We start from the raw sequence: 22,355 nt of genomic DNA, 5'->3' as shown, positions 1-22,355 counted from the left end.
CCATAGTGAAGAAAAGCAGACTGGTGAAAAAAAACAGCAGCAACAGCAGAAGCAACCACAAGAACGAGACAGATATATATATATATATACATGCTTACATACACACGAGTGTCCTTCTACTCCTACTCATCCAATTGCCTTTTTTTTTGCCTTGCAGCAACGTGTGCCCCATCTGAGCCACTTGTTCACACCTCCCTCATTCACGGTTGGTGGTGGCGAGTCCATCTCCCTCGCTGTCGCCAATGAGCATACGAACAGGATCCTGAAACCCCACCATCTGACCCTGATCGTTGCGCTGGCTGCCACCGTAGCAGCCGCCCAATAGGTAAAGGTAGCCCTCGGCATGGTGCATTGTAGCTCCACAGCAGCGCCGTGGGGCGGCGCCAACGGTAAGTAAGACTTCTGTTGAGACAGCAAACGCGGATTGCAACGTCAGCTGAAACAGCCTGAGAGTGGGGTACGAGGTGCACGTCTCCCCCAACACAAATACCCGCTGCTGCCCGCTGGCAGAAGCAGCCTCCGCCGCACACACATGATTCAGCAGAGGCAAAGGCGGCTCCACGGGCAACTTTTTCCACTCCGACTCTGTACCTGAGAGGGAAAGAAAGTGACCACACGCCGCGGGATTATGCACAACACCACGACCCCCAAACACGAAAAGTGAACCATCGAGCAGCGTCAGGCAAACGTGAAATGCACGAGGCTCTGGAAGGTAACCCAAAAACTTCACAACGGGAGGCGTAGCGAAGGCCTCCGTCTCACCTTCAGGCCAGAAAATAACAAAACACTCCGCGCAAACACGATTCATGTCGTCTAATCCACCAACAAGTACCGCCGACCTCGAATTTCTTGCGGTCAAGGTATGAAAAGTACGGTGTGGAAGCACATCTGCATCATAAGAGCCCCGCTGCCACTTGGAGGACGAGCCCCGCAGCACGCACCACCAGACTTCAACGGTAACGTCGCGAAAAACACAAGTTTCGCTGCGCCCCCCCACAAGCAGCAGACACTCCAACGGCGGAGTTAATGCGCCAGCGTTGGGCAACGACGATGATGGTGCTTCACCCGTTGCTTTCAGCGTACACAAGGACGCGCCAAATAAAGGCGGGGGTAGTAGCTTCGCGTGCGCGTTCTCCTCATATGGAATAATTTCTAGAGGGGTGCATTTGTGCTCCCCGGCAAGCTTTATACAAGAGAGTTGTCGCGAAACTGTCTCTCGAGAGACATCGGGTAGAAAGATTTTAGCTGCCTCAAAAAAGCGACGCGGGGACAAGGTTTGCGTACCACCGTAACAGTACACAGCAGGTCCACTGCAAGCAGCGCTCGCGTGGTACTGCACCCGAAGTGGGGCGTACCCGTAAGTGTGTGAGGGGGCAAGCGCCATCCAATGCCACGGCATGGCTCGCCGCAGTCCTCGCATGATCACAGCCCTCCAGTCGTTAAACTGCTCTGTACTCGCAAACTTCAGCCAAAACTGTTTCCCACAGCTTGTTGTTACGAGCAGCTGCATCTCTCCGCCCTCGTCAGCGGATGCATCAGCCGCCACTATAACAAAGCGATTTCGCACCTCGCTTTCCTTGTTGAGCCTGTAAGCCAGACGGTATTCATCCAGCTCCAAGTACCGTTGCCTCCATTGCCCCGTCCATGCCCCCTTTTTCAGGACGAGGCCCTCGCGCACATTACAAAGCTCCTCCGCCGCGCTCTGCACTAGAGCGGCGGCGATGCTGTTCGTCCACTCCCGGTGCTCCTCCTCCGTTTCAGCTCGGAGTGTCCAACAGGCCCCTTCCTTTAGCCACACACGGAAGGTGTGTGACTCCGGCGGGCCCACGATGCGCTGCAGGGAGACGACGTAGCCGGCCTTCTTTTCCGCCTCATTCTCATCCACACGGTACGCCAAACGCAGACCGTACTGTACAAAGAAACGCCTGTCCCACGCAAAGCGCCACTCCGCCTGTTTTAAAAGCCACGAAGCCTTATAATTTTGCGGCTGCCTTTGCCATTGCGCATCCTCAGACATCATCTTCTCCCATACCTACGGTGCAGCAAAAAAATAAAAATAAAACAAAAGCAGGCAAACAAAACCAAGAAGCGAACTCATTACAGAGCAAAAGGTCGATAGGGTACAGAAACAATTTGCACTCTCATTACATGCGGTGTGACGAAAAAACTGCAACACCGGAATAAACATCGACGCACATCGCTCACATGTGCCCCTCCGCAGTTCAAAAATAAAGTATCAGATACTCATATATATTGCAGGTAGATCGATGATATAGAGGAGAAAATAATTTTTTTTAAAAAGGAATGAGGCACAATGATGAATAATATTCCAGAAACTAGCCGCGGACAAGCTGTCGCAGCCGAAGCAGGACCTCGTTAGCACCACGTTTAAGCTCCATTGCTGAGGCCTCGACAGCGGCCACCTCGTCTCCGTTGTTTGCGACCCATTTTGTGAGCAGCGTCGCGTCCTCTGCGTCGCCCCACGGTTGCCTGCTGTCAAAGGCATCACGAACCACCGCATGCCCGTCGGTGGAACCGCAATACAGGCAACGTCCCAAGGCCGCAGCATGTGTCGTACCGAACCCCGTGCATGAACCACGAAGCGCCGGGACACCCTCCACACGACAGAGGTTCTTGTACGGCTTCGGCGAAGCCAGCCGCAGTGGCAAAGTGCTCAAGCACCACGCCTCATCCCTATTCATCTCTTTAATAATCTGCGCATAAGCGTCGTGACATTTATCGAAGAGGGAGGACTCCACGGGGAGTTGCTTGTCAAAAGCAAGGTTCCACACCACACAAGGAAATCCTGCAGCATCTTCTCTGGCAAACGACGCCACCGGCTCTGTGATGTGTCCTTGATCATGCACCACCATCACGGTACGAAAGTCAAGTCTTCCTGCGCTTTTCTCTCGAAGTATTGCGTGCCACTGGGGCACTAGTTCTACTTCGTCGCTCGCATTTTCAGCTATGCAAGTACGCAAGAAGGTTACTGGACGGGTAGGACACGTAATCATCCTTTCCCAGTCCTGAAATCGCCGCAAAAACTCCTGTACAACTCCATCCGCGTTAATGTCAAAGTGTGTAATGCAGGTGTGCTGGCCTCGGAAGAGCAGCCATATGGAGGCCGGATCGGGAGTGAAGGGACGCTGCTGCAGAGGGCCGGGAAAGAAGCCGCTATCAAAACCCTTCCGAGTGAATTCCATGACACCGTCGAAGCTGCACCGCGCCATGTCAAACGGCAGCTGTTCTTTCACAGGGCGGATGCCCAATTTGGAAAGCATGAGGCCGGGGCCACACCAACCGCCGAGGGAGACCCAGCGCCGCATTGCCGCTGTGACTACTCCCCCGGCCTGCCGCTGTGTTTTCTCTGTTCAGTGGCACTGCTCGTTGCAATCGGCTCAAAGGGAGTAATGAAACAAGGAAGCACCAAAGACAAAGGGAAGTCAATGCGTCAAGAACAGGAGGGTGGGGTGGGAATGCCAAGAGTCGCAAGGAATGAATAAAGGCGGCAAGAACAAATAATAATAATAATAAACACGTGTGAAAGCTTGCACCAATCCACATACCCGCAACTTCCGACTCCTTCTATCCCTCCCTATTTCTCCTACAGCAGGGAAAGGAGCGATAACGTAGAAACATGGAAACAAGCACATGCCCTCTCCATTACTTTTCACTCCAGCCCCACCCCCTTTTTATTTTTTAAGTGAATCAGCTCGAAAGAAAAGTAAAAAGCGTTTTATCCAGTGCCCTCGCCAAAAAACGACCTGCGTCTCTAAGCGTCATGCGCGCACTTGGATCCTTCCTCGTCAGCCCCTTCACCACCTGCAGCTCGGGATAGTCTAGCAATAGCGACGGACACGGAAACACGCCTTCGCGCGCCCGTTTTAGCTCAACCAGTCTCTCTGACACAGTCTTGGGCTGTATATACATCTCAGCCAGCAGGACGCCGGCGGCGAAGGCATCAGTGGCCGGCGTACAGACGTCCCCCTCTAACTGCTCCGGGCTTGAGTAGAGAGGCGAGCCCACCCCAACGGTGTTTATCGCGCCGCGATCAAAGTAGCGAGCTGCCTCAATGTGCTGATCGCCTAGCGGTTTTGCCAGTCCAAAGTCTCCAAGACGAGCCTGCACTAGGCGAAACTTCAGCCACCGTCGCACCGATCTTATGGCTTTCCTTTTCTCTGCCTCCCCCTGAGCGTCTTTGAGTCGTTTCAAATAAATCGCAAGTAAACCCACAGAGGCATTCGACTTCAGCAGCTCGAAGGCGGACAAAATGGGCGTAGGAAGTGCAGGGGAAAGATCTGGATCCCGCAACTTCAACGTGTTGCGCGCCTCATCGTCACCAAAGGCGTTAGCGTCGTGGATCTTAGTGCTGGGTGATGCTGCAAACGCGGCATCGTCCTCGTCATCGTCGCTGCCGTCATCGTCGCTCGTGTCGTCCACGCCTACACTCTGACAAGTGTAATCGAGGAAGACATTTGTGGGCTTAACATCCCGATGCAAACAGTCACGTCGATGAACATACCGCAACGCCGAAAAGATCTGCAGGGCAATAATAATGTTCTCAACACGATCAATGCTGCTTCGAGAGCCGAGACGGTGCGCCAGCGTTGTCTGACAGTACTCCATTTGAAGAAATATCACATGACTACTCAGCAGCTTCTCCGGGGTGCTCGAGACGGACGAAGCGATGTCGTTCAACGACGAACCTCCGCATTCGTCACCCTCATCATCGTCATGCTTCTGACTAGAATAATCACAAACGCTGTCGAGGCTATCGCCCCCAGCGAGGTACATCCCAGCACCGCTTCCATGCATTGTCCCTGGTGGTGCCATGATAAGTTTGTGATTCATAACTTGTGTGCCTAGAGGCAGCAAACAATTCGCGCCGCTATTTAGATACGACGGCTCTCCTTGCTCGTGGTTCAACCAACCTATGCGGCCTGAGCTGTTGATGGCAGACTTGTCTTGAATACTACTTGGTTTGCATAGTCCAACGCTAGCAAGCTGCTGTACTCGATATGGGGTGAGAGCCTCGGACCAGCACGCGTAGTAGCGCGCAAGGTATTGATGGTGGAGGATGGCGTGCAGTCGCACCTCACGAAGTGCGTTATCTTTGCTACAGCAATCCCGCATGAGCATCACCTTGACAGCATAGAAAATACCAGTCAGGCGATGTTGTGTGAGTAGCACAGCACCGGAAGCCCCGCGACCCAAAAGCGTAATAACCTCAAAGTTGTCATCAAAGAAGGAAATTTCATTGCCAGTGTGAAATGGTGCTCCTGTGTCCGTGCCATTATGGAAAGCTGCGGAGCTGTTGTGAAGAACTATTGCGTTCCCGGAATAACCACTTGCCGCGGAGGAGTCCGTTTCACTTGAGTCTTCGTAGCCCGGAAAGAAATGCCCATTCTCGGCTCCATGCGTCATCGAAAGGCGCGGAGACGAAGGTTCCAGTCCTGGTGACTTAGCTGCTTCCGATCCAGTGGAGGTTGAAGCTACCTCATTCTTCGGTGCAATACACTCTGCAAATAGAATCCGCCCATTGCCATACAATACGCCTGAGATTTCCTGTACGTGCCCATCGCGCCCCTGCAAGCTCCAGATGGAGCCAGGAGTCAAATCGACGTGCCCCCAGGAAGTGACCACAGGGATCTTCTGACAACGTAGCTGTGAGGTGCCGTCAGCACCATTGGAGGCCGCCGTAAGTGGCTCCCAACAGAGAATCTGTGCGGAAACTAGAGGTGACTTCAAGTCTGTCAGTTGCAGCTTTGCAACTCCCTCAGACCCCCCTGCGACGTGGAGGCAAGAGATGACTCCATTCAGTGTTACAGTCTGTTCAATAAAAAACGAGTGCTGCTCCGCGTGCAGCCAAGCGTTGGAAGGGGAGGCAGCGTCCAGGGAGGTGTCTAGCACGTCAAGCGCCACCGTCGAAGCCGTGGCGTACCAAGAACGAGAGGCCTCCTCCTCCTCCTCCTCTGCCTCGGCCTCCACGGAGGAGTCGACGGTGGGGTGTGAAGTGGCCTGCAGTGGTGGAAAAACCATACTTCGCGTGTGGTCAGTGCGACGCAGTATGACACGTGTGGATGAAACTTCGTTAGACACGGTATCCTCCTTGTCGTCGATGTGCTTCGCTTCGGCGCTGAGGCTCACCAGCAGCTTCCCCGAGAAGAAATCCAACTCCATGTGTGACGTCGCACGCTGCTGCAAGTCCAACGCCCTGTGGCTGGGGCACGCGGAGGCATTCCAGCACTCAAGCACCTCCTCCGCCGGCACCCAAACGGACCTCTTGTCAGCGAGATTCGATGTAACAAAGAAATGCCACTGCATCAGAGAAATGTCATCTTTTGTCAGCTCAGAAGGAATGAATACAAGCGAACAGTCTGTGAGTTCGTTTCCCAACGCCTTTTCAGGTTGGTCTCCCGTTCCGCTGACGCCGATTGACATGCTCCGACAGCTTCTGCATGCAACCCGAGAAGGGGTCTGCGCCCACAGTCGCTTTTCTCGCTTACTCTGATGCCTCGGCCCACAGTGAAAAAGTGGACCCCCGGGAAGCTGCGTTTCCCAGCGCACCTCCCCGTCCGCCAAAGAGACGCAGCATAATCGCCCGTCCAAGAGCAAAAGCAAGATAAACTTGACTGCGGGTTGCGGTGCATCCGCCTCCATGGACACGCGGCTACGCCAAAAACAGTCTTATCTCTGCAAATAGCAACGATGACGGCGGGAGTGTTTCATGCATGCGGAAGCACAAATCCCAGTGGGTTTGTGTGAACAAAGTAAAGTAAAGCAAAGTGGGGAAACCAGAATCAACATTGGAAGACATCAATCACGGGAACCATAGACACACACACACACACGCACACAAACACAAACATCCACCGGCACCCATATATATATATGAAGGATTTACACGTAGGGAGAGACAGCTCTTTACAAATTCTTCTGCTTCTTCTCCATATTACTTTCGAATCGAGCGCGCTTCTTTTTACTGAGGGCCTCCACCTCCTCACCGAAGCTTCGCTCAGTCTCACGATCCAGTAGTTTTGTATAGGGCCGACTTGACAAGGGCCCTGAGGCACCTTCCTCTCTTTGCCTCGAGAGCGCAAACAAGTCGTACCTCCGTACGCGCAGGCTGGCATGCGTGCGCTCGTCGGTCCAATCGCACCCACTCACAGACCATCTGTCCGCAATTTGCCCCCCCGACGGTTGTGCCGCAATCATCTTGCCCTCCGCGTCTGTATCCCCGCCGTACCAGGCGAACAACTGCGAGCGCATGGAGTCCGCTACAGATGATCGCAGCAGCAACGCCGTCGCGATGTCCAGCAGCTCCTGCTCTACGACCATAAATGCTCGTTGTGAAATACTCCACCGCAAGCCCTCAAAGTGGCAATCCCACAACACAAGAGGCCTACCGTCTGCAAGTGGGTAGACGGGTTTGCGGTCTCCACGTTCAAGGAGCTGAGTGACTACCTCCGGCTCCTCCAAGCCGCGACCAACAAGAAAGAGCACCTCCATGGTGCAGCGAATCTGGTGGTAAAGAAACGAATTTGCATGAATCTCAAGATATGACACCAACTCCGGCAGTGTTTCGCTAGTAACAATACCCACACTGCGCACATCACGTTCGTAGTTGCTCACATTCACGACATCTGTCTTACAAAAATTGCGGAAGTTATGCACTCCTTTAAGCCGTACTGCGGCGTTATTCATCGCCTCCAGGTTGAGGCCCCGATGACAGAAGTAATAGCGGTACGTTCGGCCCACACATGAGAAACGGGCGTCAAAACTTTCCCCTACATAGGCCCAACCAACAATTCGAATGGTGACAGGTAGTGCACTGTTTATCATAGCGCAGTAGTCAAGTGGTGGCTTCTGAGGAGAGTCGGTGGGCCATGAGGAGGCCCGAACCGTAAGTGAAAAGGCGTTACCCAGTGCACTAACGCCCTTGTCTGTTCGCCCACACCGTGCAAGATCGTGTGGCCCATCCTGAGGAATGAGTCGCACGCGCTTGAGCGCCGTCAGCACATACGCTTCCACGGTGTTGGGTGTCTCTTCCTGTTTTGCCAATCCATCGTACAAGTGGCCGTGATACGCCAGACGAATGGCCACCTTTCGAGACGGGTAGTTTGCAAAGACGAAGGGCCGTTCTTCCTGCCTCTGCCTTCGTGCCATCTTCGTGGGCAACCCGCCTGCATCCTCCACGCCAGCCCCTCCACTGGCATGAGCGTCAGGGTGACCAGTGGGGGCTGCCGGCATTGTGGCCGAGCGCCTCTAACCTTGAGTGAGTGCTTGCAAGGCAACGGAGAGAGAATACAACGCACACACAAAAAAAGCACGCATAGAGAATCGTGGTGTGGTGTGGGATGAGGCAATTCGAAGAAAAGCAAAACAAAAACAAAAAAACCACCGCCACCCTTGAGTCCCCAAGCATTGCTATTATTAGTTCCCCTATCCCCCACCTCCCGGTCAAGGCCGTAATGCAAGCCTAGCCATAAGTAAAAGCAAGAGAGGAAATAAGTAAACAAATAAACAGCTTTGCCCAATCGCATTGATGGTTATTCTGCCATCTTCGACACTGCAGAAATGCAGCTCTAGTTGAAATCGTCACAGACGTACGGAATCGGTACGGGACCACATACAGAATACGAAAGCACTGGCATCGGAGTGCCTTGTAGCAGTGCCGCAAGTAAAGGGCGACTCGCCGAGTCTACCATCGTACAATTATTCATGGGAGTACCCTCGCCTAGTATTTCATCAATTGTTCCATTTTCCCCAGGAAACGGTGGGTGCCGCAGCAGCGGAAATACACTGTATCGCCGGGAGAGAACAGTTGCGCTTCCGGCCGGGACAAGAACTGCCACTTTTGTGTTCACCAAAGTGCTACAGCTGCCGGTGACAATGCGCTGGAGCAGCGGAATGCACAACGCCTGCTGAGCGCTGTTAGTCGCATTACTATTACCGTTTTCCTTCCAAAGCTGTTTGAAGATGACGATGGGCAACTGCCCCCTTTCACCGCGTCTCTCCGAGAGCCATTGCACAAAGTGAGCTCGTGTCGCACGTACCCAACCGCCGCCTAGTACCAGTGCTGCCGTAATTCCCCATGGTTCTACCACCAACGCGTCAAAGAAAGCGTAACTGTGGCACCGCAGCATCGTTGCCAGCCGTGCTGGAGGCACAGAACGAAGAAACGGGGATGCTTGCAGGTCGAAAAATGGCCATAGCATCACTACAACCTGGGCTTCTTGGAGGCAGCACGCACGTAGCAATAGTTTAAACCGACGATAAAAATAGGTGTAAATTCGTGCCGAAACCGATTCCCCCCCTGTCTGTATCGGTGATGCCTCATCCGCGTCAGATGGCTGCAGTAGGTACTCCACCTCCCCAAGCGACATGCCGTCGAAGGAGACGCCAACGGCTGCGACAACCGTTGGCACCTCATCCTCCCCCATCTTCCTCCCCACCTCATCGTCGCGTGAGACGGATGTCAGGGGCAGCTCAAAGCAGTGCACAATGTGATCCGTCACGCGATGGGGCGGTAGCTGGAACAGTTTCGCAAAGGCCTCCATGATTTGCTCCGGTGGAACACCCAACGAGGTGCTGTCTGCGCCGGCGATAATGTTTCGCGCTTCCCCCATGACGCTTGGCCACTCACTGGTCACTTGTTCAAGGAGCCAATCTTCGGTGAATGTAGACTGCATGGCTGTCAGCCACAAGAGCATTTCTTCTAGAGACTTTTTCTGTTCCAACGCCGTTGCGGTGTCGTCACGGCCAACGTAGTCCTCCGCCAACTCGAGGAGAAACCGCAGCGATGACACATGCAAGTCGAGCCGCTGCTTCGCAATTTTTATCCCTTCCTCTGTGCCAATGAGCTGCAGCTGCGTGTCGGCAAAAATGCCATTGAGCAACCAAGAGGGCATCATCGCACAAAACAATGGCTGAATCGTGCAGTAGAGGTAACTGGGCAAAATCTCATCTGTCACTACGCGAAAAGAGCCCAGGGTCCGTTCCAGGAGAGACATGCCCGGCAGGAGTTGGGGCGCGCCTCCTTTTCGCTGTTGTGCCAACGGCAACCCAGTTAAGTCAGCAAGAGACAGCCAGCTTCTCTCCACGTGCAGCGCTTCCGCCAAGCGCCTTCCACCCACCGTGCCCGGGACACCAGCAAAGAGGTCTGCCAGAAATTTGACGGTTGGCGCGATCCCAATTTCAGGCCCCGTCAGCGCCCCAATTGTGCGGAGAGAGTAGCACACCTGCAGAAACTCCTCCTCCACCTCTGACCGGCATTCCCACCACCGCATGCAGCATAACTGTAGCACTTCCAAAGCTGTGGAGCGACCACCGCAGGCATTCGAGCCATCGACGCGAAAGCGCAGCGACTCCGGTGCCCCATCACTCGCTGCATTTTGTAGCGTAGTCAACAAATCACGAGTGAGACTCAAGCCCGCCTTGCCATTTGAGGCGCAGTACACTGCGGTGTTCTCATCCATACTCTGCAGCGTTTCATCCGGGAAAAACGCCGTACCCAACATCCCCGTCATCGCCGCGATCAATTCCACGGGACAGTAAGTGACTAACCAGCACCACTATCGCAGCAAAGGCACTTCCATTCGCCTCCTTTTTTTCTTTTCTCATAAAGAAAAACAAACAGCTAACACGGGGAACGCGCATCATTCGCTCACAGCATAATAATTGCTCAGGAGAAGCGTGCAGGCGCCTGGCTGCATGCATGCATCTATACGTAAATAAATAAATAAATATATTACTCACAAATAAGTGCATATTGCGTCACATACTGCACACTATCCCAGCCTGCAAACACCATGACGGACAATATGATGGTAAAAAAAAAGGAGGGAGGGAGGGAGGGAGGGAGGGGACCACTTCTTCCTCGTTTCCTGCACCCACTAGCTGCCGCGATAACCACAGCTGCCTTCGTCCACATGCCGCTTCGGTCCCTCACGTCCAACACCAACCGAGAGCGAAACAGCAAACGTAAAACCGCAACAAATAACAATGCGGCCGACGAGCACCCACGAAAACAGATAAAGACAAACACACAAAAAAAACAACGACGAAAGAGGTAATGTAGATAACCATCGATAATTTCCTTGTCCATTTTTCTTATTGCCTGTTGGGCGACATCATTTCCCAACAGATACAGGAACAGATATGAAAGCATGCATGCAAGTAGGCCTGTTAATTATATGCAGAAGCAAACAGCTGGAAAAGCGGTAATGGAGAGAAAGCCTTCGAAACACATTAACCAGTGAGATGCGCAGTAAAATTCAGACTAGTGTTCCAACACGCCCTTTTGCATGACTGTGGCTATAATAACGAGAGTTCCGCTATCGCACTATTCACCAGTCTATTGCCACCTCCCCGGATGGAAGGAACATACCACCAGACTGATTTCGCCGGAGAAGAGAAATGGTGGAGTGGGACCTGCTGCAATGCTATGCTGCGGATATGGTGTGCGCCACGTATTCCGCGAAGTCCTTGTCATCTGCCCGTACCGTCACGTTGGCGGCGTTGGGAGCCACGACATCGACATGGCACAAGAGTAGCTTCCGCGTGCTAATAATCTCGGCAGCCGCAATAATTTCACTGCGGATCACCTCCACCACACGCAGCGATGCTCGCTCCATCAGCAGCTGCTGTAGCGATTGCGGCGTCAAGGGAGTGGCAGAGCTCATCTGCAGCTTGCACTCCTCACTGAGTCCGACCCACTTTTCACCAAACTCCGGCGTTGTCATCGGCGCTGGTGGACGGAGAACTTCTTTGGCACCAAACTCCCTTGACGCCGAGACACGCTGTGGGTCGTCTGGAACGTCACTACGGTACGCAACATCTACGCTTACACAACCCTTCTTCGGAAATCCAACAGGCACCAGTTGCACACCCAATTCAACCGGTTGATTTGCCGGCAGCTGGGCCAACGAAGTCACGGCTCCATTCACTGTGGCGGATGCCGCGGAGCAAGAAATCGTGCGGAGCGTGCAGTTTGGTGGAGCATTGAAGGAAACCTTAACATTCTCCACCTCCACTTTCGCGGTGATCCGCAGCAGAACTCCCGTTGTTGTCGAGTCCCTGATGTACCCCATATAAATGCCAATTATGGGGCCCGCAGCAAGGGCTTCTTCAGAGACCTTCCCAGCGTGCGCCATAGACTCCGCCGACTCCTTCCGACGTCGCACAGTCGATTTCTTTTTTGTGCCACCGCTAAAAATGTCATTTAAAAACTTTTCATTTTTGCTTGGCTTCATACCTTCACGTGAGGCGGGCTGGGGCGACGGTGAGGGCGACGACAATGGCGAAGATGCAAACGGGTCCACGTGATGCAGGACAAGTCCGTCAGGAAAATGCTCCACAGAGGCAGCTGCCGTCGACGCCTTGGGGCTGCCGGCGGGGTGTTCCTTCAGCGCCGTTGCGTTCTCCTCAAGATTTTTTAGCCCCCACCGCCTTACGGTTGGCCGAATGACAAGTTTGTGCGGATCCTCCGTCTCGAAGTCCTCCCGATCGAGCTTACTTTTATCAACGGCATCCGTGCACAACGCCTTGTACGCGTCGGTGCGGAGTGTTTCCTCCTCCTTCACCCCGAGGCGCACTGTCCGCTTTTCGTACGGCCTGGCGCCGGCCAACAAGGCCTCCTGCACAATGCCATCCAGAAACCCCATGGACTCATCCACGTCAATTTCCTCGCAGCAGCCGTCCAGCGGCAGCAGCCTCTTCATCAACACCGGCACCTTCACAAGTTCACTGAACTCGTAGCAGCGTTGCTGTATCGCCACACTGCGGCTATCCTTGAAGCGGGCAATAAGCTCCTCAACGTTATCAGGCATGACACCGATGTGAGCAACAATCTTCATCATGGCCATAATAATCCATCCTCGTGTGTCGGCGCTCTCGGCCCGTTCTAGCATATCGCACAGCCGATCTAATAACATGGTGCTGCTTATTCGCTTTGTTAGAAACCCATACTCACCCATCACCCATGCGGCAACGCGAGAGATGGCCTCCGGTAACTTTTTCTGTGACCCCTCAAGAAGGTCAAAGTAAGTTTCAACACAAAACGTACGGAAAGCCGCATCCTTTGCTCCATCCTCACCCTCGCCTTCCACGACAAGTTTCAAAATCCCCTGAATGGTGTTCTGAGGGACATGCTCGGCAGCGCATAGTAGCAATTTATTCATTGTGTCAATGTACCACACCGCCTCGGGGCTAAATCGATCCACCGCATCGCATATGCGACGTGTGAAATCTTGTCTAACATACTTGTCTGTCGACTGCGAAAGCGACTTCACAAGTCGCGTTACAATGGTGTCTACATTGTCCTCATTGCACATGGCAAGAAGAAGCAGCATGGTTTTTCGACGTATTGTGTCATCCGCATCTTCTAGACAAGCCATAACAACCTGCTGATGCTCACGAGCGTATTTTGGGTCAAGTCGGACAAGCTGTGAAAGGGCCTGAATACCTACATAGCGCAGATTAGCGTTCTTTCCGGAAAGAAATTTTGCAATGGCCTCTGCCGCAAGCTCCACAAGAGCTGGAATGGTGGGAATGCGGGTAATAACGCGGATGGCTTCACACATGACGGCATAACCAATATTAAGTTCATTGTCCGCCCGTGTGATAACTTCCGTCAAGGCCTCTTCGCACTTATAAGCAAGTGATGGATTGTCACCAATAAGCATTGCAAGTATCTGCAAAATTTTCATCTGAAACCATGGAGCGGGAATGCGATGGTAATCGTACTCCCGAGGCAGCCGGTGCCCGCCAATCTGTTTAAGAATAGACAGGAAAGTTGGAATGAGATCGCGCTGCGAAGCAGGGTCCGCAGAAATGACGTCTGCAAAGAGTGGAAGTGCCGCCCCCATGACGGATGGGTCACGATCGCATAATGCCTGACGGAAGAGTTTTATATCCCCAATAAGACCCTCGGACTTTCTGTAGAAGGCTTGCATAACGGTCACCGCCTTCTTTCTCACCAGTGCGTTGGGGTGACCCAGCAGCCCCACTACCTCAGTGTTTATGGCACTCATCAATTCGGGGCGCACGAGCTTCGAGGCAGCCGTTAGTGCGGCAGCGATGTCGAGGAAGGAGCTGGATTTCATGTCACGCCGCAGGTTGGAAACAATGAGGTACATGAGCTCGTGCTCGGGCCCCACCGTCAGCCACGTGCCGAGGTAACCGGTCCGCTTAAAAAGGAGGTCAGGACTCGAGGAAAGGTTCACGCAGTGAATGTGGGCAAACTCCGCAGAGACGCCAAGCATCTCCGCATAGAAGACGCGCACAACGTACTCCTTCAGAAGTCGCTTGTCAATGTTGTTTGAGGACAGGGCCTTTTTTAGGTCAGCGAGGTCACGCCGGACGATCACGTCTTCCTCCTGCTTGGACTTGGACTCCCCCACGCTGCGAATATACTCAAAGAACCCCCGCGAATGGCCCTGCTGCGTCTGCGACTTGTAAAGCTTTGACATGATGCCTACTCACGTGCCCACGTGGGAGAGTAGATATACTTTCTAGGAGTGCCCAATGAAATAAAGGCTGCCCCCGGTACCCCTTGAGGCGGCAATGAAGAGAGCTGTACTCCGTAAACGAACCAGGGCGCCGGCCACAAGACCCAAACGAATATATAACGAAATGGAGACACGTGATAAGTATTCTGTTTGGGTAAGATATTGCAGGTTTCTACGTGGCTCACATCCATCACAGAGAAGGAAAGAAGACGCGAAAAGCAAACATTTTAGTAAGAAAACGACATACTTGCGCTTTAGATTATTACAGAGGACTTTACCAAAAAAACAAACAACTCCGTGCTAGAGAGACATGACAAACTCAAGCAGCAGGGAGCAAAGTGCCTAAGGATTCCACTACTACGAAGTCTCCGGATGGTGTTCTTCCCCGGAGCTGCATTGTCGCCCAGGTGTCTGTGACGGTTCGCCCTGGGTTGTTTTCCCGCACCTGGGCTGGTTGTCCGTGGGATGAGCCTTCTTGGCGCGAATGAGGTTCGCCGTGTTTCTTATAGCTTTGGCGATATCCTCCACGCTGGCCATTCCGCCGACCCCCACATCACCGCACGCTAAACGCTTCTTCACGGGCCCGACAATCTGAAACATGGCCTCATCCAATGTGTTGGGGAGTGCCAAGGCATCGCCGTCGGTCGCGTCAGCGTCCAATCGCAGGTCGACGGGGGTCGTGGAGTACCAGCCCCGCAACGCGTACAGCTGCTGCGACGTCACCGGGTGAGTCCACATGGCGGTGTTCATTGCCGGACACAGAATCACAGGCTTTTGCTTCACTTCCCACGCCCGCATCACACACGTGACGAGGTTGTCGCACAAACCATGTGACAGCTTTGCAAGAGTGTTGGCGTCCAGCGGTGCGAGGACGACAAGGTGTGCCCATCTCCGCAGCTCAATATGCATAACAGCATCATTCATACCCTGCCACTCCTTCCACTCATCCTCGTCTGTGAGAATGTGGTGCAAATGAAGCTCTCGGGCCGCCTTTTGTGCACGATTCAAAAAGTGAAACGCTGATTTGGTAGCGGCAATGCGAACTTGATACGACTCATTAGAGAGTTGATCCAGCAGCAAACCCACTTTTACTGCGGCAATGCTACCTGTTACCAATATCAGGACGTTTACCGGTGTCTTTGAGGCTGCCATAATCGCGTCTTCTCACACGATATCGGCAGTTAGGGCCAAAATGTATGTGTTTTTTTTCTTTGCTCTTTCACTCGTTATATATATATATATATATGTATATGTGTGCGTGTATGTATCTTATCCTCGCTTGTTTTATTCTTCTTCCCCGCACACCTCAGCTGTTCACGCATGTGTATTGGGGCAAGAATGGCATAAAGTGCAACAATTGGGGAGGTGTGGAAAGAAGGTAAACCAAAAAAAAAAGTAATATACGTGTGTGCGTGAATGTGTGGCGATTCATGCGTCCAGCAAACTCCCCCAGTCTCAGGGTGCGAGAAGGAAGAAGCGAAGAAATCGATATCCTCCTTGTTTTTCTTTTTTTAACTCAACTTGACAGACATGTATGAAAGTAGATGTATGCACTTAGAACTTATCTTCTCGACTTCCGTTCTTCAGCACCTCAATGAGCTCTTCGATGTCGTCATACTCCGCACAAAGCTGCTCCAACTCGGAGGGGCTAAAGTGAATCTCCGTCTCACTGGCCCGCTGCAACACCTCCTTCAGGCACTCTAGACGCTCCTCGGTGGCTGCCTCAGGCCCATAATAATGCCTAACCATCTGCGCCGCGTACTCATTCGTGAAATTTCCCATGTACAATCGCATCGTGATGAAGCCAGGGCGAATAATGGCACTATCCAATCTGTCAATATGATTTGTGGTCATCACGATGATGCGCTTTGGGGTATCAACAATCCCACCAAAGGCTTCCAAGAGCCCTTTTGTATTGAGTGCATCCATTATTTGTAGACGAGGTGCTTTTTTGCCGTGTGCCTTCGTCGCCGCTTCCTTCGCCTTGTTTTTAAGCATAACGTCGGAGGTGGCATCAGCGTCTTCCAAGAGGTAGATGAGCTTCTCTGGACGCAGTGACACCCTCCAGTACTGGCGCTCGTTGCTCACCTCAAAGAGTTGGTCATGCATGCAGGAGATGAGTTCTTGATTGGTGCGCACCTGCGCAAGTGGGACGGAGAAAATGTGACGCCCCGTGTACTGCGCTATGGCCTTGACCAGGCTTGTCTTGCCCGTGCCAGGTGGGCCGTGCAGCAGCAATATGAGTTTATGAGGAAAGCCGGGCACGGCAAACTTGCCGCTTTTGCTTTCAAACTGCTCAATCAGCGCTATAAGCTTCTCCTTCTCTGGAAAGAAGAGGGAGTTGAAGGATTTTAGGTCGTACAACGGGTAGCGCACGACCTTCATCAGGTCACCGTGCACCTCTTCAAAGGAGTCTTTTCCCCGGAGAGGCTGGTAGAGGTAGCGCTTCCTGCTCGATGCCGTTTCTAAGCTCTGCAAATACCAGTCAAACGCGGCGCGCGCAAATGACAACGCCTCCTCGCCTCCACCGCGGCCTCCGGAGCCTTCTGTCAAGATGATCTCCCGCAGCTTGGACTTGGTTCGCTTCTCCGCCCCCTTCCCTCTGTGGCCGCCGTCGTCCACGGTCCCCTCCAAGTTGTCAGGCTCCTCATCCTCGGACTCACGAATGCGAAGTAAAATGCCGTTCCCAAGCTTAACGCTCTCTTTCACAGGACGGCAGAAAAGCCCAAAGTTTTCCTCCAACAACTGCGCCATGGTCTTTCTTTCGGGTCCGTCGCTGGGCGACGCCATGCTGTAGACAAACTCCCCATTTGAGTAGAAGGGCTTCAGATGATTACTGACGTATCGTTCAACCGCCTCCTGCAGCACCGAGCCTTCCGTCAAGTCCACCGCCCGCTGGTATCGGTCGGTCAGACCATGCTGAATTTTTACCTGCACCTTTTTCGGCAGGTACCACTCGACAAATTTCCTCACAAACTCAGGCCAAGTGACGGAGAAGAACCTCGCCACCCAGTTTGACAGGAGAGGAATGGTAATGGCGATGACCATGTCAACAAGACTGTTGCCTGTTCGCCAGGCCGACATGAAGTTCAGGTTCAGCAATGAAGTGTAAGCGTCCATGGTTTCCTGTCGGGTGTCTTGTGCGTGATATATACATATATATATATATATATATATATTGGTGCCTCGCTGCGTGCCCTACTCCTTTAACGGCTCACTGAAGTTGTCTCTTCGCACTACCCTACCCGTGAGACTTTTTATTTTTGCGTTCCTTTTTTTTTTATAGTTCGTGTTTTGGTGCCTTTTTTTTTCCTGAGGAGAAGGTCACAAATGCAAAAATGCGGACAACCGCCCCGGTGCGGGGGAAAAGAATACGCGCAGCAAAGAGAAAGGCATGCAGCACACACACACACACACACACACACATAGGGAACGATAAAAGGAAATAAAACACAACGGAAGCAGTAAAGCAGCCAAATGCATAATTCTTATGCACAGGGGCGGGGCGGGGACAGGGCAGGCAGCACCTCTGCTTCAGTCGCTGTACTCCTCAATGTCCTCCCCATCGGGCAGCAGCGGCTGCGGGGCGTTGGGGTCGGTCGCCGCGTCATCCAAGAGATCGTCGTCGTTGTTGCCGGCATCAGCGTTGCGTGGGGGGATAAAAAAGTACTCCGCCCGGACAGGAGGCTTCTCGCTCAGGCCGCAGCAAAGCACATTGTACCGTATCAGGGAACAGGGACGTCGCTGCGGCGAGGCGGCCTTCGGCTTCGCAAAGGAAAACAACGTCTTCTTCGGCCCTGGAGGTTTCGAGGGCATTTTCGCAGGTAGCTTGCTGAGCGACGCCGCGCTGCTCGATAACGCAGTGGCACCGGAATCTGGGACACCGAGAGCGGCAGACGGAGAGGAACGGTCGAGCACGATGCACCTCGCATACGGGGCGTACTCCAGCAGCACGGCGTCCAACGAGGCACACCTGTTGACAAGTGCTGGAAGCGCCTCTCGCACAATATCAACCTCCGTACTGCGCCAGGGACTCCCACCCACTGGGCACAGTTGCAGCCGTCGCATAAATTCCTGGTGCCACTCCAACTCCGTCGAGTAGAGTCTGTGCTGCTCGCCTCTTCTCTTTTGCTGCTCAAAATCAATTTCAGTATATCCTCCTTCATCATTCCGTAAACGCTTTCGTGCCGGTTCCACATCTCGCAGACGCGGGTAGGCCAGAGGCTGGTACGGCGGCGGGCGCTGCGCCACAAGCGCGCGTGGAATGTAAACCTCCTTGTGACAAACCTCGTATGTCTTACCAAACAGCATCAGGGAGATGAGGTCTAGCCTCATAACTCCGCCACTATCACTATCATCGCCGGAGGTAAGCCCTACAGTGTGTAGACTTGCACCAGCTTGCCTGCGCCTGCCAAATGATTCTGCAGCGCGTAAAGCGTCGGCAGCACTTGCTGAAGCAGCGCACGCAGCATACTCCTGCATTTGTCCCGCACGAAAATAAACAGGCATGTTGTTTGTCAGGTAACTAAGTAACCTTTCAGGCTCTGTATTGAGGGCCTTCACCACGGAAGAAATGGTGTATTTATTCGTGAGTATACGTGCAGTCGCGTGTGCCACATCGAGGTACTCGTCCCGGAAGAGCACCGCCGTTCCCGCCCCTTCCTCGGAAGGCGTTTCAACGGTCAGTGAGGGTTGCAGGGTGGAGCCCACCACGTGAGAATTATCATGCTCCTCAAGGAGGTCCATGACAGTTCTCGGCCTCTTTGATTTCGGCTGTGGCTGCTTCTTTTCCTGTGCGCCGGCGGACGTCGATGCCGCCACTGCTCCTCTCAAGCCCTTTTCCCAAGAAAGACAGCACCACTGCACCTGCAGCAACACCTGGCGGATATCGCCGTGGGCGTGCTCGCACAGAAACTCCACCTCGTCATCTGAAAGGCGGCGTCGAACACCACACTTTTGCCGCCGTCTCTCCAGGCACAAAATATCCTTGACGCGTGCCGCCAAGTTGCGGGCTGTGAGTGGGGTGCAGTGGAAGGAGTAAACGCACGGATGTGTGAGAACACGGGACGGCAGCAGCTTCCCCAGAGCCACCTTGTCGCTGTGTGTGTCGTGTGTCGTGAGGATGAAAAGCACAAGGTGGCGTCGCAGCAGCGAGGCATCCAACGCATCGGCACCATCGCCAGCGCGCCTTGCCGAGGACTCCGCGCGCCTCCATGCGTCGTAGTGGTCAAGGAAACGTAGGGTACGGCTGTGCAGGGGCGACAGGAGCGACTCGCCGTAGAACTTCACCACCCGGACCAACACACGTGACTGCCGCTGGCTTTTGGCGTCAGCCAGCGGCTGTGCCTTGTGCGTCACACCGCCGGAGACATCCGCAGGGACCGAAGATGCGGCAGGATGTGACGCACACGCGTCATCCCCCGTCATTTCGTGCTCGGTGAAGGTATCCATGAGAAAACTGTAGTACTGCTGCGGCGTTGCCTCGCAGGAATGCATCACTTCAACCCGCAGCGGCCGGCCCAAGGCATCGCGCAGCTCTTGCAGCATGGCACACACAGAGGAGAGTTTGCCACAGCCCGTTGGACCATAGAGAAGAGCAACACTCGGTGGCCGCACGCCATCCCGCACCTCAGATATGAGACGAAGAAACGAAACTTTTTTTTGGCGGCTCCATGCCACGGAAGCGGTGTCGCCAGGGGCATACGTTTCGTGTAGCATTCCCTTAGGCATACATCATCCACGGCAACGACAAAAAAGGTGAAAAAGAAAAACGCACACGCATGCAAAATAATAATAATAATAATAAATACGCACACACACAGAGGAACAGGATAGTGGAAATGAAACAAGAGAGAGAAACTTTTTTAAAAATTATTTTCTCCCTCCTCCTCCTCCTCCTCGTCTTTGTCGCGCGTTCGCAGAGTATTTGTCACTCTGTGAAGGTTAGAAAGTTCCGCGACAGACCCTCGCCCACAAGCGTCGTGTGTCATGCCACTTTCTCGCCGGGGTGGCAATAAAAATCACGCCCGTGAAGGTCACGGTCGCCCCACCACCGCCCACTTATCCCGTTATTCACTCACTCGCCCAGGGCGAACTGAATGGAACGGGTCTTTCGTCTCGAAGTGCGTCCACACAGCAGCGGCAGCATCATCGCCGCTGGGGGCCGCCAAGCCTAGCGTCTCACGTCTCCGCCGCCTCTTCTGCATGTAACGCTCCTTCCCACACTGCAGCGGCTCCACACTCACGGGAAATGAGAGACGCCATGCATGAAGCATCATCCGCTGCCACGCCTCTGTGGTCCCGGTTTCGTCGGCCACGTCTGCTGAGCCCGCGGCCCCGGAAGTTGCCATCGACTCAGTCCCCTGCCGCTCTGGAGCAGGCCGCGGAGTTGGAATGCCCGCGTAGGTGACATCGCCGAGAATCGGAAAGCCGACCGCATGGCAATGCACCCGGAGTTGGTGCCGCCGACCGGTTCGCGGGAACAAAGCAACTTTCGTCACCGGCACCGGACAGCCCGAGGAAGGATGGGACATGTACCCACGTTGCAGCACGTGCACGTACGTCACACTCTCCCGCGCGTCCCTTCCGTTCACCGCCATTCGAAAGCCCTCCGGGTCGGTCGTGTCGTATCCCACAGGAAGGTCCACGCGTAGGAGCGCGGCGCACCCATCGGCATCCTCCTCCTCTCCATTTCGGCTGCACTCAAGAACGCATCTGCGGACAAAGCCAGCGTTTGGCACTTCATCAACTGGAACTACGTGAACGCGGCTACCGTAGCGAGTTCCAGTGAGAAAATCCACGCCAGCATACGGGTTTCGATCCTCCTGAAAGACACGGAGTGACGGAATCATCCCACGAAGCACCGCCAAATAAGCCTTTTGTGTCGTGCGCACTTCAAAACAGTGGGCGAGTCGCGCGGCCATTTCCTTCGAGAAGGCGACGCACAACACGCCGCTTGTGGCATAGTCCAATTGGTGCACAAACTTTACCGATTTCCTTCGTCCCGCGTGCCTGCACGCAGTCCTCGCTGCCTGCTCAGCCCCGTCTGCACCACCACCAGCGACACACTTGGCACAGTCGCGTTTCGCGCGGTACGCAGTTGCCCACTTTTCCACTGTCAGCGAATGCTCCTCCCCATCCATAGGGACGTCGTGCGGTTTGTTCACCACGACAAGCTCCTCGTTTGCGTAAATGACGCCAAAGAAAACATTTTCAGCGGCCATGCGTGGCTAACAAACACTCACACAAATTACACTCACACCAGTAGTCCCTCCAACAGCCTCCTTGTCACACTCCACCGAAAATCGGTCCAAAAGCACATAAAACAATGCGGTGGTGGACGTATAAAAAACCAAAACAACGAGAGTGAAAAAGAATGAGAAGCACAAACAACAAAACAAAAATCAAAAAACAATGAACAGACACATCAGCCTTACTTTTCCCCAATATGATACGAAAAGCTTGGAAAAGAGGTTATACAGCTTGGTTTCCCACACTTCCCAGAAAACACTCAACGGCCTCATTCAAGCAAGCAGGAGCGAGCCAGAAGCAAATTCTCATTATTCATCAGCACTAGAGCAGGGACAAAATGGAAGTGCTGCAGGCGCCTATTAACCCGGCTCCCGCGCCCCCATCCGCAGGCTCCAAGTGCATTGCGCCACCTCCCCTCGAAATCACCTCCGCGGGATTGTGCGCTGAAGCCCCGTATGCCCACGTCGCACGCGTACGCAGCCCCCCCGCAAGACTCTTTCCGAGGGGGCAGTTGGCCCCCCCACACCGAAGCGTCAGCAGGCGCAGTTCCCTGACGCCCCCCCATTGCTTGACTATCGTGCCGCCGCCGAAACT

The 22,355-nt window shown here is 53.8% G+C and overlaps 11 protein-coding genes across 11 annotated transcripts in view, besides 11 other annotated features; all 11 read right to left on the bottom strand.

Annotated features, from left to right (window-relative positions):
• Nucleotides 1–72: 72 nt before the first annotated feature.
• Nucleotides 73–92: a microsatellite.
• Nucleotides 93–196: 104 nt separating this feature from the next.
• Tco025E_02031 (uncharacterized protein) lies at nt 197–2,017 on the bottom strand (the record flags this gene model as incomplete). Its single annotated transcript, XM_029368967.1, has 1 exon — nt 197–2,017. One exon carries the CDS (start codon nt 2,015–2,017, stop codon nt 197–199), a length of 1,821 nt encoding a protein of 606 aa, XP_029230938.1.
• A 319-nt stretch (nt 2,018–2,336) lies between these two features.
• Nucleotides 2,337–3,326, bottom strand: Tco025E_02030 (uncharacterized protein; the record flags this gene model as incomplete). Its single annotated transcript, XM_029368966.1, has 1 exon — nt 2,337–3,326. The coding sequence occupies one exon, from the start codon at nt 3,324–3,326 to the stop codon at nt 2,337–2,339; it is 990 nt and encodes a 329-aa protein (XP_029230937.1).
• Nucleotides 3,327–3,517: 191 nt separating this feature from the next.
• Nucleotides 3,518–3,534: a microsatellite.
• A 174-nt stretch (nt 3,535–3,708) lies between these two features.
• Nucleotides 3,709–6,660, bottom strand: Tco025E_02029 (putative protein kinase; the record flags this gene model as incomplete). Its single annotated transcript, XM_029368965.1, has 1 exon — nt 3,709–6,660. One exon carries the CDS (start codon nt 6,658–6,660, stop codon nt 3,709–3,711), a length of 2,952 nt encoding a protein of 983 aa, XP_029230936.1.
• Nucleotides 6,661–6,835: 175 nt separating this feature from the next.
• Nucleotides 6,836–6,868: a microsatellite.
• A 56-nt stretch (nt 6,869–6,924) lies between these two features.
• Nucleotides 6,925–8,250, bottom strand: Tco025E_02028 (putative pseudouridine synthase A-like protein; the record flags this gene model as incomplete). The annotated part of the gene is made up of 1 exon (XM_029368964.1): nt 6,925–8,250. The coding sequence occupies one exon, from the start codon at nt 8,248–8,250 to the stop codon at nt 6,925–6,927; it is 1,326 nt and encodes a 441-aa protein (XP_029230935.1).
• Nucleotides 8,251–8,585: 335 nt separating this feature from the next.
• Nucleotides 8,586–10,529, bottom strand: Tco025E_02027 (uncharacterized protein; the record flags this gene model as incomplete). Its single annotated transcript, XM_029368963.1, has 1 exon — nt 8,586–10,529. The coding sequence occupies one exon, from the start codon at nt 10,527–10,529 to the stop codon at nt 8,586–8,588; it is 1,944 nt and encodes a 647-aa protein (XP_029230934.1).
• Nucleotides 10,530–10,730: 201 nt separating this feature from the next.
• Nucleotides 10,731–10,764: a microsatellite.
• Nucleotides 10,765–10,840: 76 nt separating this feature from the next.
• Nucleotides 10,841–10,866: a microsatellite.
• A 578-nt stretch (nt 10,867–11,444) lies between these two features.
• Tco025E_02026 (putative epsilon-adaptin, putative,AP-1/4 adapter complex gamma/epsilon subunit) lies at nt 11,445–14,471 on the bottom strand (the record flags this gene model as incomplete). Its single annotated transcript, XM_029368962.1, has 1 exon — nt 11,445–14,471. One exon carries the CDS (start codon nt 14,469–14,471, stop codon nt 11,445–11,447), a length of 3,027 nt encoding a protein of 1,008 aa, XP_029230933.1.
• A 396-nt stretch (nt 14,472–14,867) lies between these two features.
• Tco025E_02025 (putative conserved flavoprotein) lies at nt 14,868–15,662 on the bottom strand (the record flags this gene model as incomplete). Its single annotated transcript, XM_029368961.1, has 1 exon — nt 14,868–15,662. The coding sequence occupies one exon, from the start codon at nt 15,660–15,662 to the stop codon at nt 14,868–14,870; it is 795 nt and encodes a 264-aa protein (XP_029230932.1).
• Nucleotides 15,663–15,739: 77 nt separating this feature from the next.
• Nucleotides 15,740–15,778: a microsatellite.
• A 286-nt stretch (nt 15,779–16,064) lies between these two features.
• On the bottom strand, nt 16,065–17,630 carry Tco025E_02024 (AAA+-type ATPase; the record flags this gene model as incomplete). Its single annotated transcript, XM_029368960.1, has 1 exon — nt 16,065–17,630. The coding sequence occupies one exon, from the start codon at nt 17,628–17,630 to the stop codon at nt 16,065–16,067; it is 1,566 nt and encodes a 521-aa protein (XP_029230931.1).
• Nucleotides 17,631–17,657: 27 nt separating this feature from the next.
• Nucleotides 17,658–17,689: a microsatellite.
• Nucleotides 17,690–17,910: 221 nt separating this feature from the next.
• Nucleotides 17,911–17,936: a microsatellite.
• A 108-nt stretch (nt 17,937–18,044) lies between these two features.
• Nucleotides 18,045–20,228, bottom strand: Tco025E_02023 (uncharacterized protein; the record flags this gene model as incomplete). Its single annotated transcript, XM_029368959.1, has 1 exon — nt 18,045–20,228. The coding sequence occupies one exon, from the start codon at nt 20,226–20,228 to the stop codon at nt 18,045–18,047; it is 2,184 nt and encodes a 727-aa protein (XP_029230930.1).
• Nucleotides 20,229–20,296: 68 nt separating this feature from the next.
• Nucleotides 20,297–20,316: a microsatellite.
• A 75-nt stretch (nt 20,317–20,391) lies between these two features.
• Nucleotides 20,392–20,413: a microsatellite.
• A 165-nt stretch (nt 20,414–20,578) lies between these two features.
• Tco025E_02022 (pseudouridylate synthase) lies at nt 20,579–21,733 on the bottom strand (the record flags this gene model as incomplete). The annotated part of the gene is made up of 1 exon (XM_029368958.1): nt 20,579–21,733. One exon carries the CDS (start codon nt 21,731–21,733, stop codon nt 20,579–20,581), a length of 1,155 nt encoding a protein of 384 aa, XP_029230929.1.
• Nucleotides 21,734–21,856: 123 nt separating this feature from the next.
• Nucleotides 21,857–21,930: a microsatellite.
• Nucleotides 21,931–22,082: 152 nt separating this feature from the next.
• Tco025E_02021 (UDP-Gal or UDP-GlcNAc-dependent glycosyltransferase) overlaps nt 22,083–22,355 on the bottom strand; it is a gene marked incomplete at both ends in the record, with an annotated part of 942 nt that continues 669 nt past the window's right edge. Inside the window, one exon of the mRNA XM_029368957.1 lies at nt 22,083–22,355. This exon is cut by the window's right edge and continues 669 nt beyond it. Coding sequence (XP_029230928.1) covers nt 22,083–22,355 — 273 coding nt within the window.

Source organism: Trypanosoma conorhini, assembly GCF_003719485.1.
Source record: "Trypanosoma conorhini strain 025E chromosome Unknown Tco_14.4_contig_00074, whole genome shotgun sequence".
In the NCBI taxonomy this organism is placed as follows: Eukaryota; Euglenozoa; class Kinetoplastea; order Trypanosomatida; family Trypanosomatidae; genus Trypanosoma; species Trypanosoma conorhini.
This window is presented reverse-complemented; position numbering and strand designations above follow the sequence as displayed.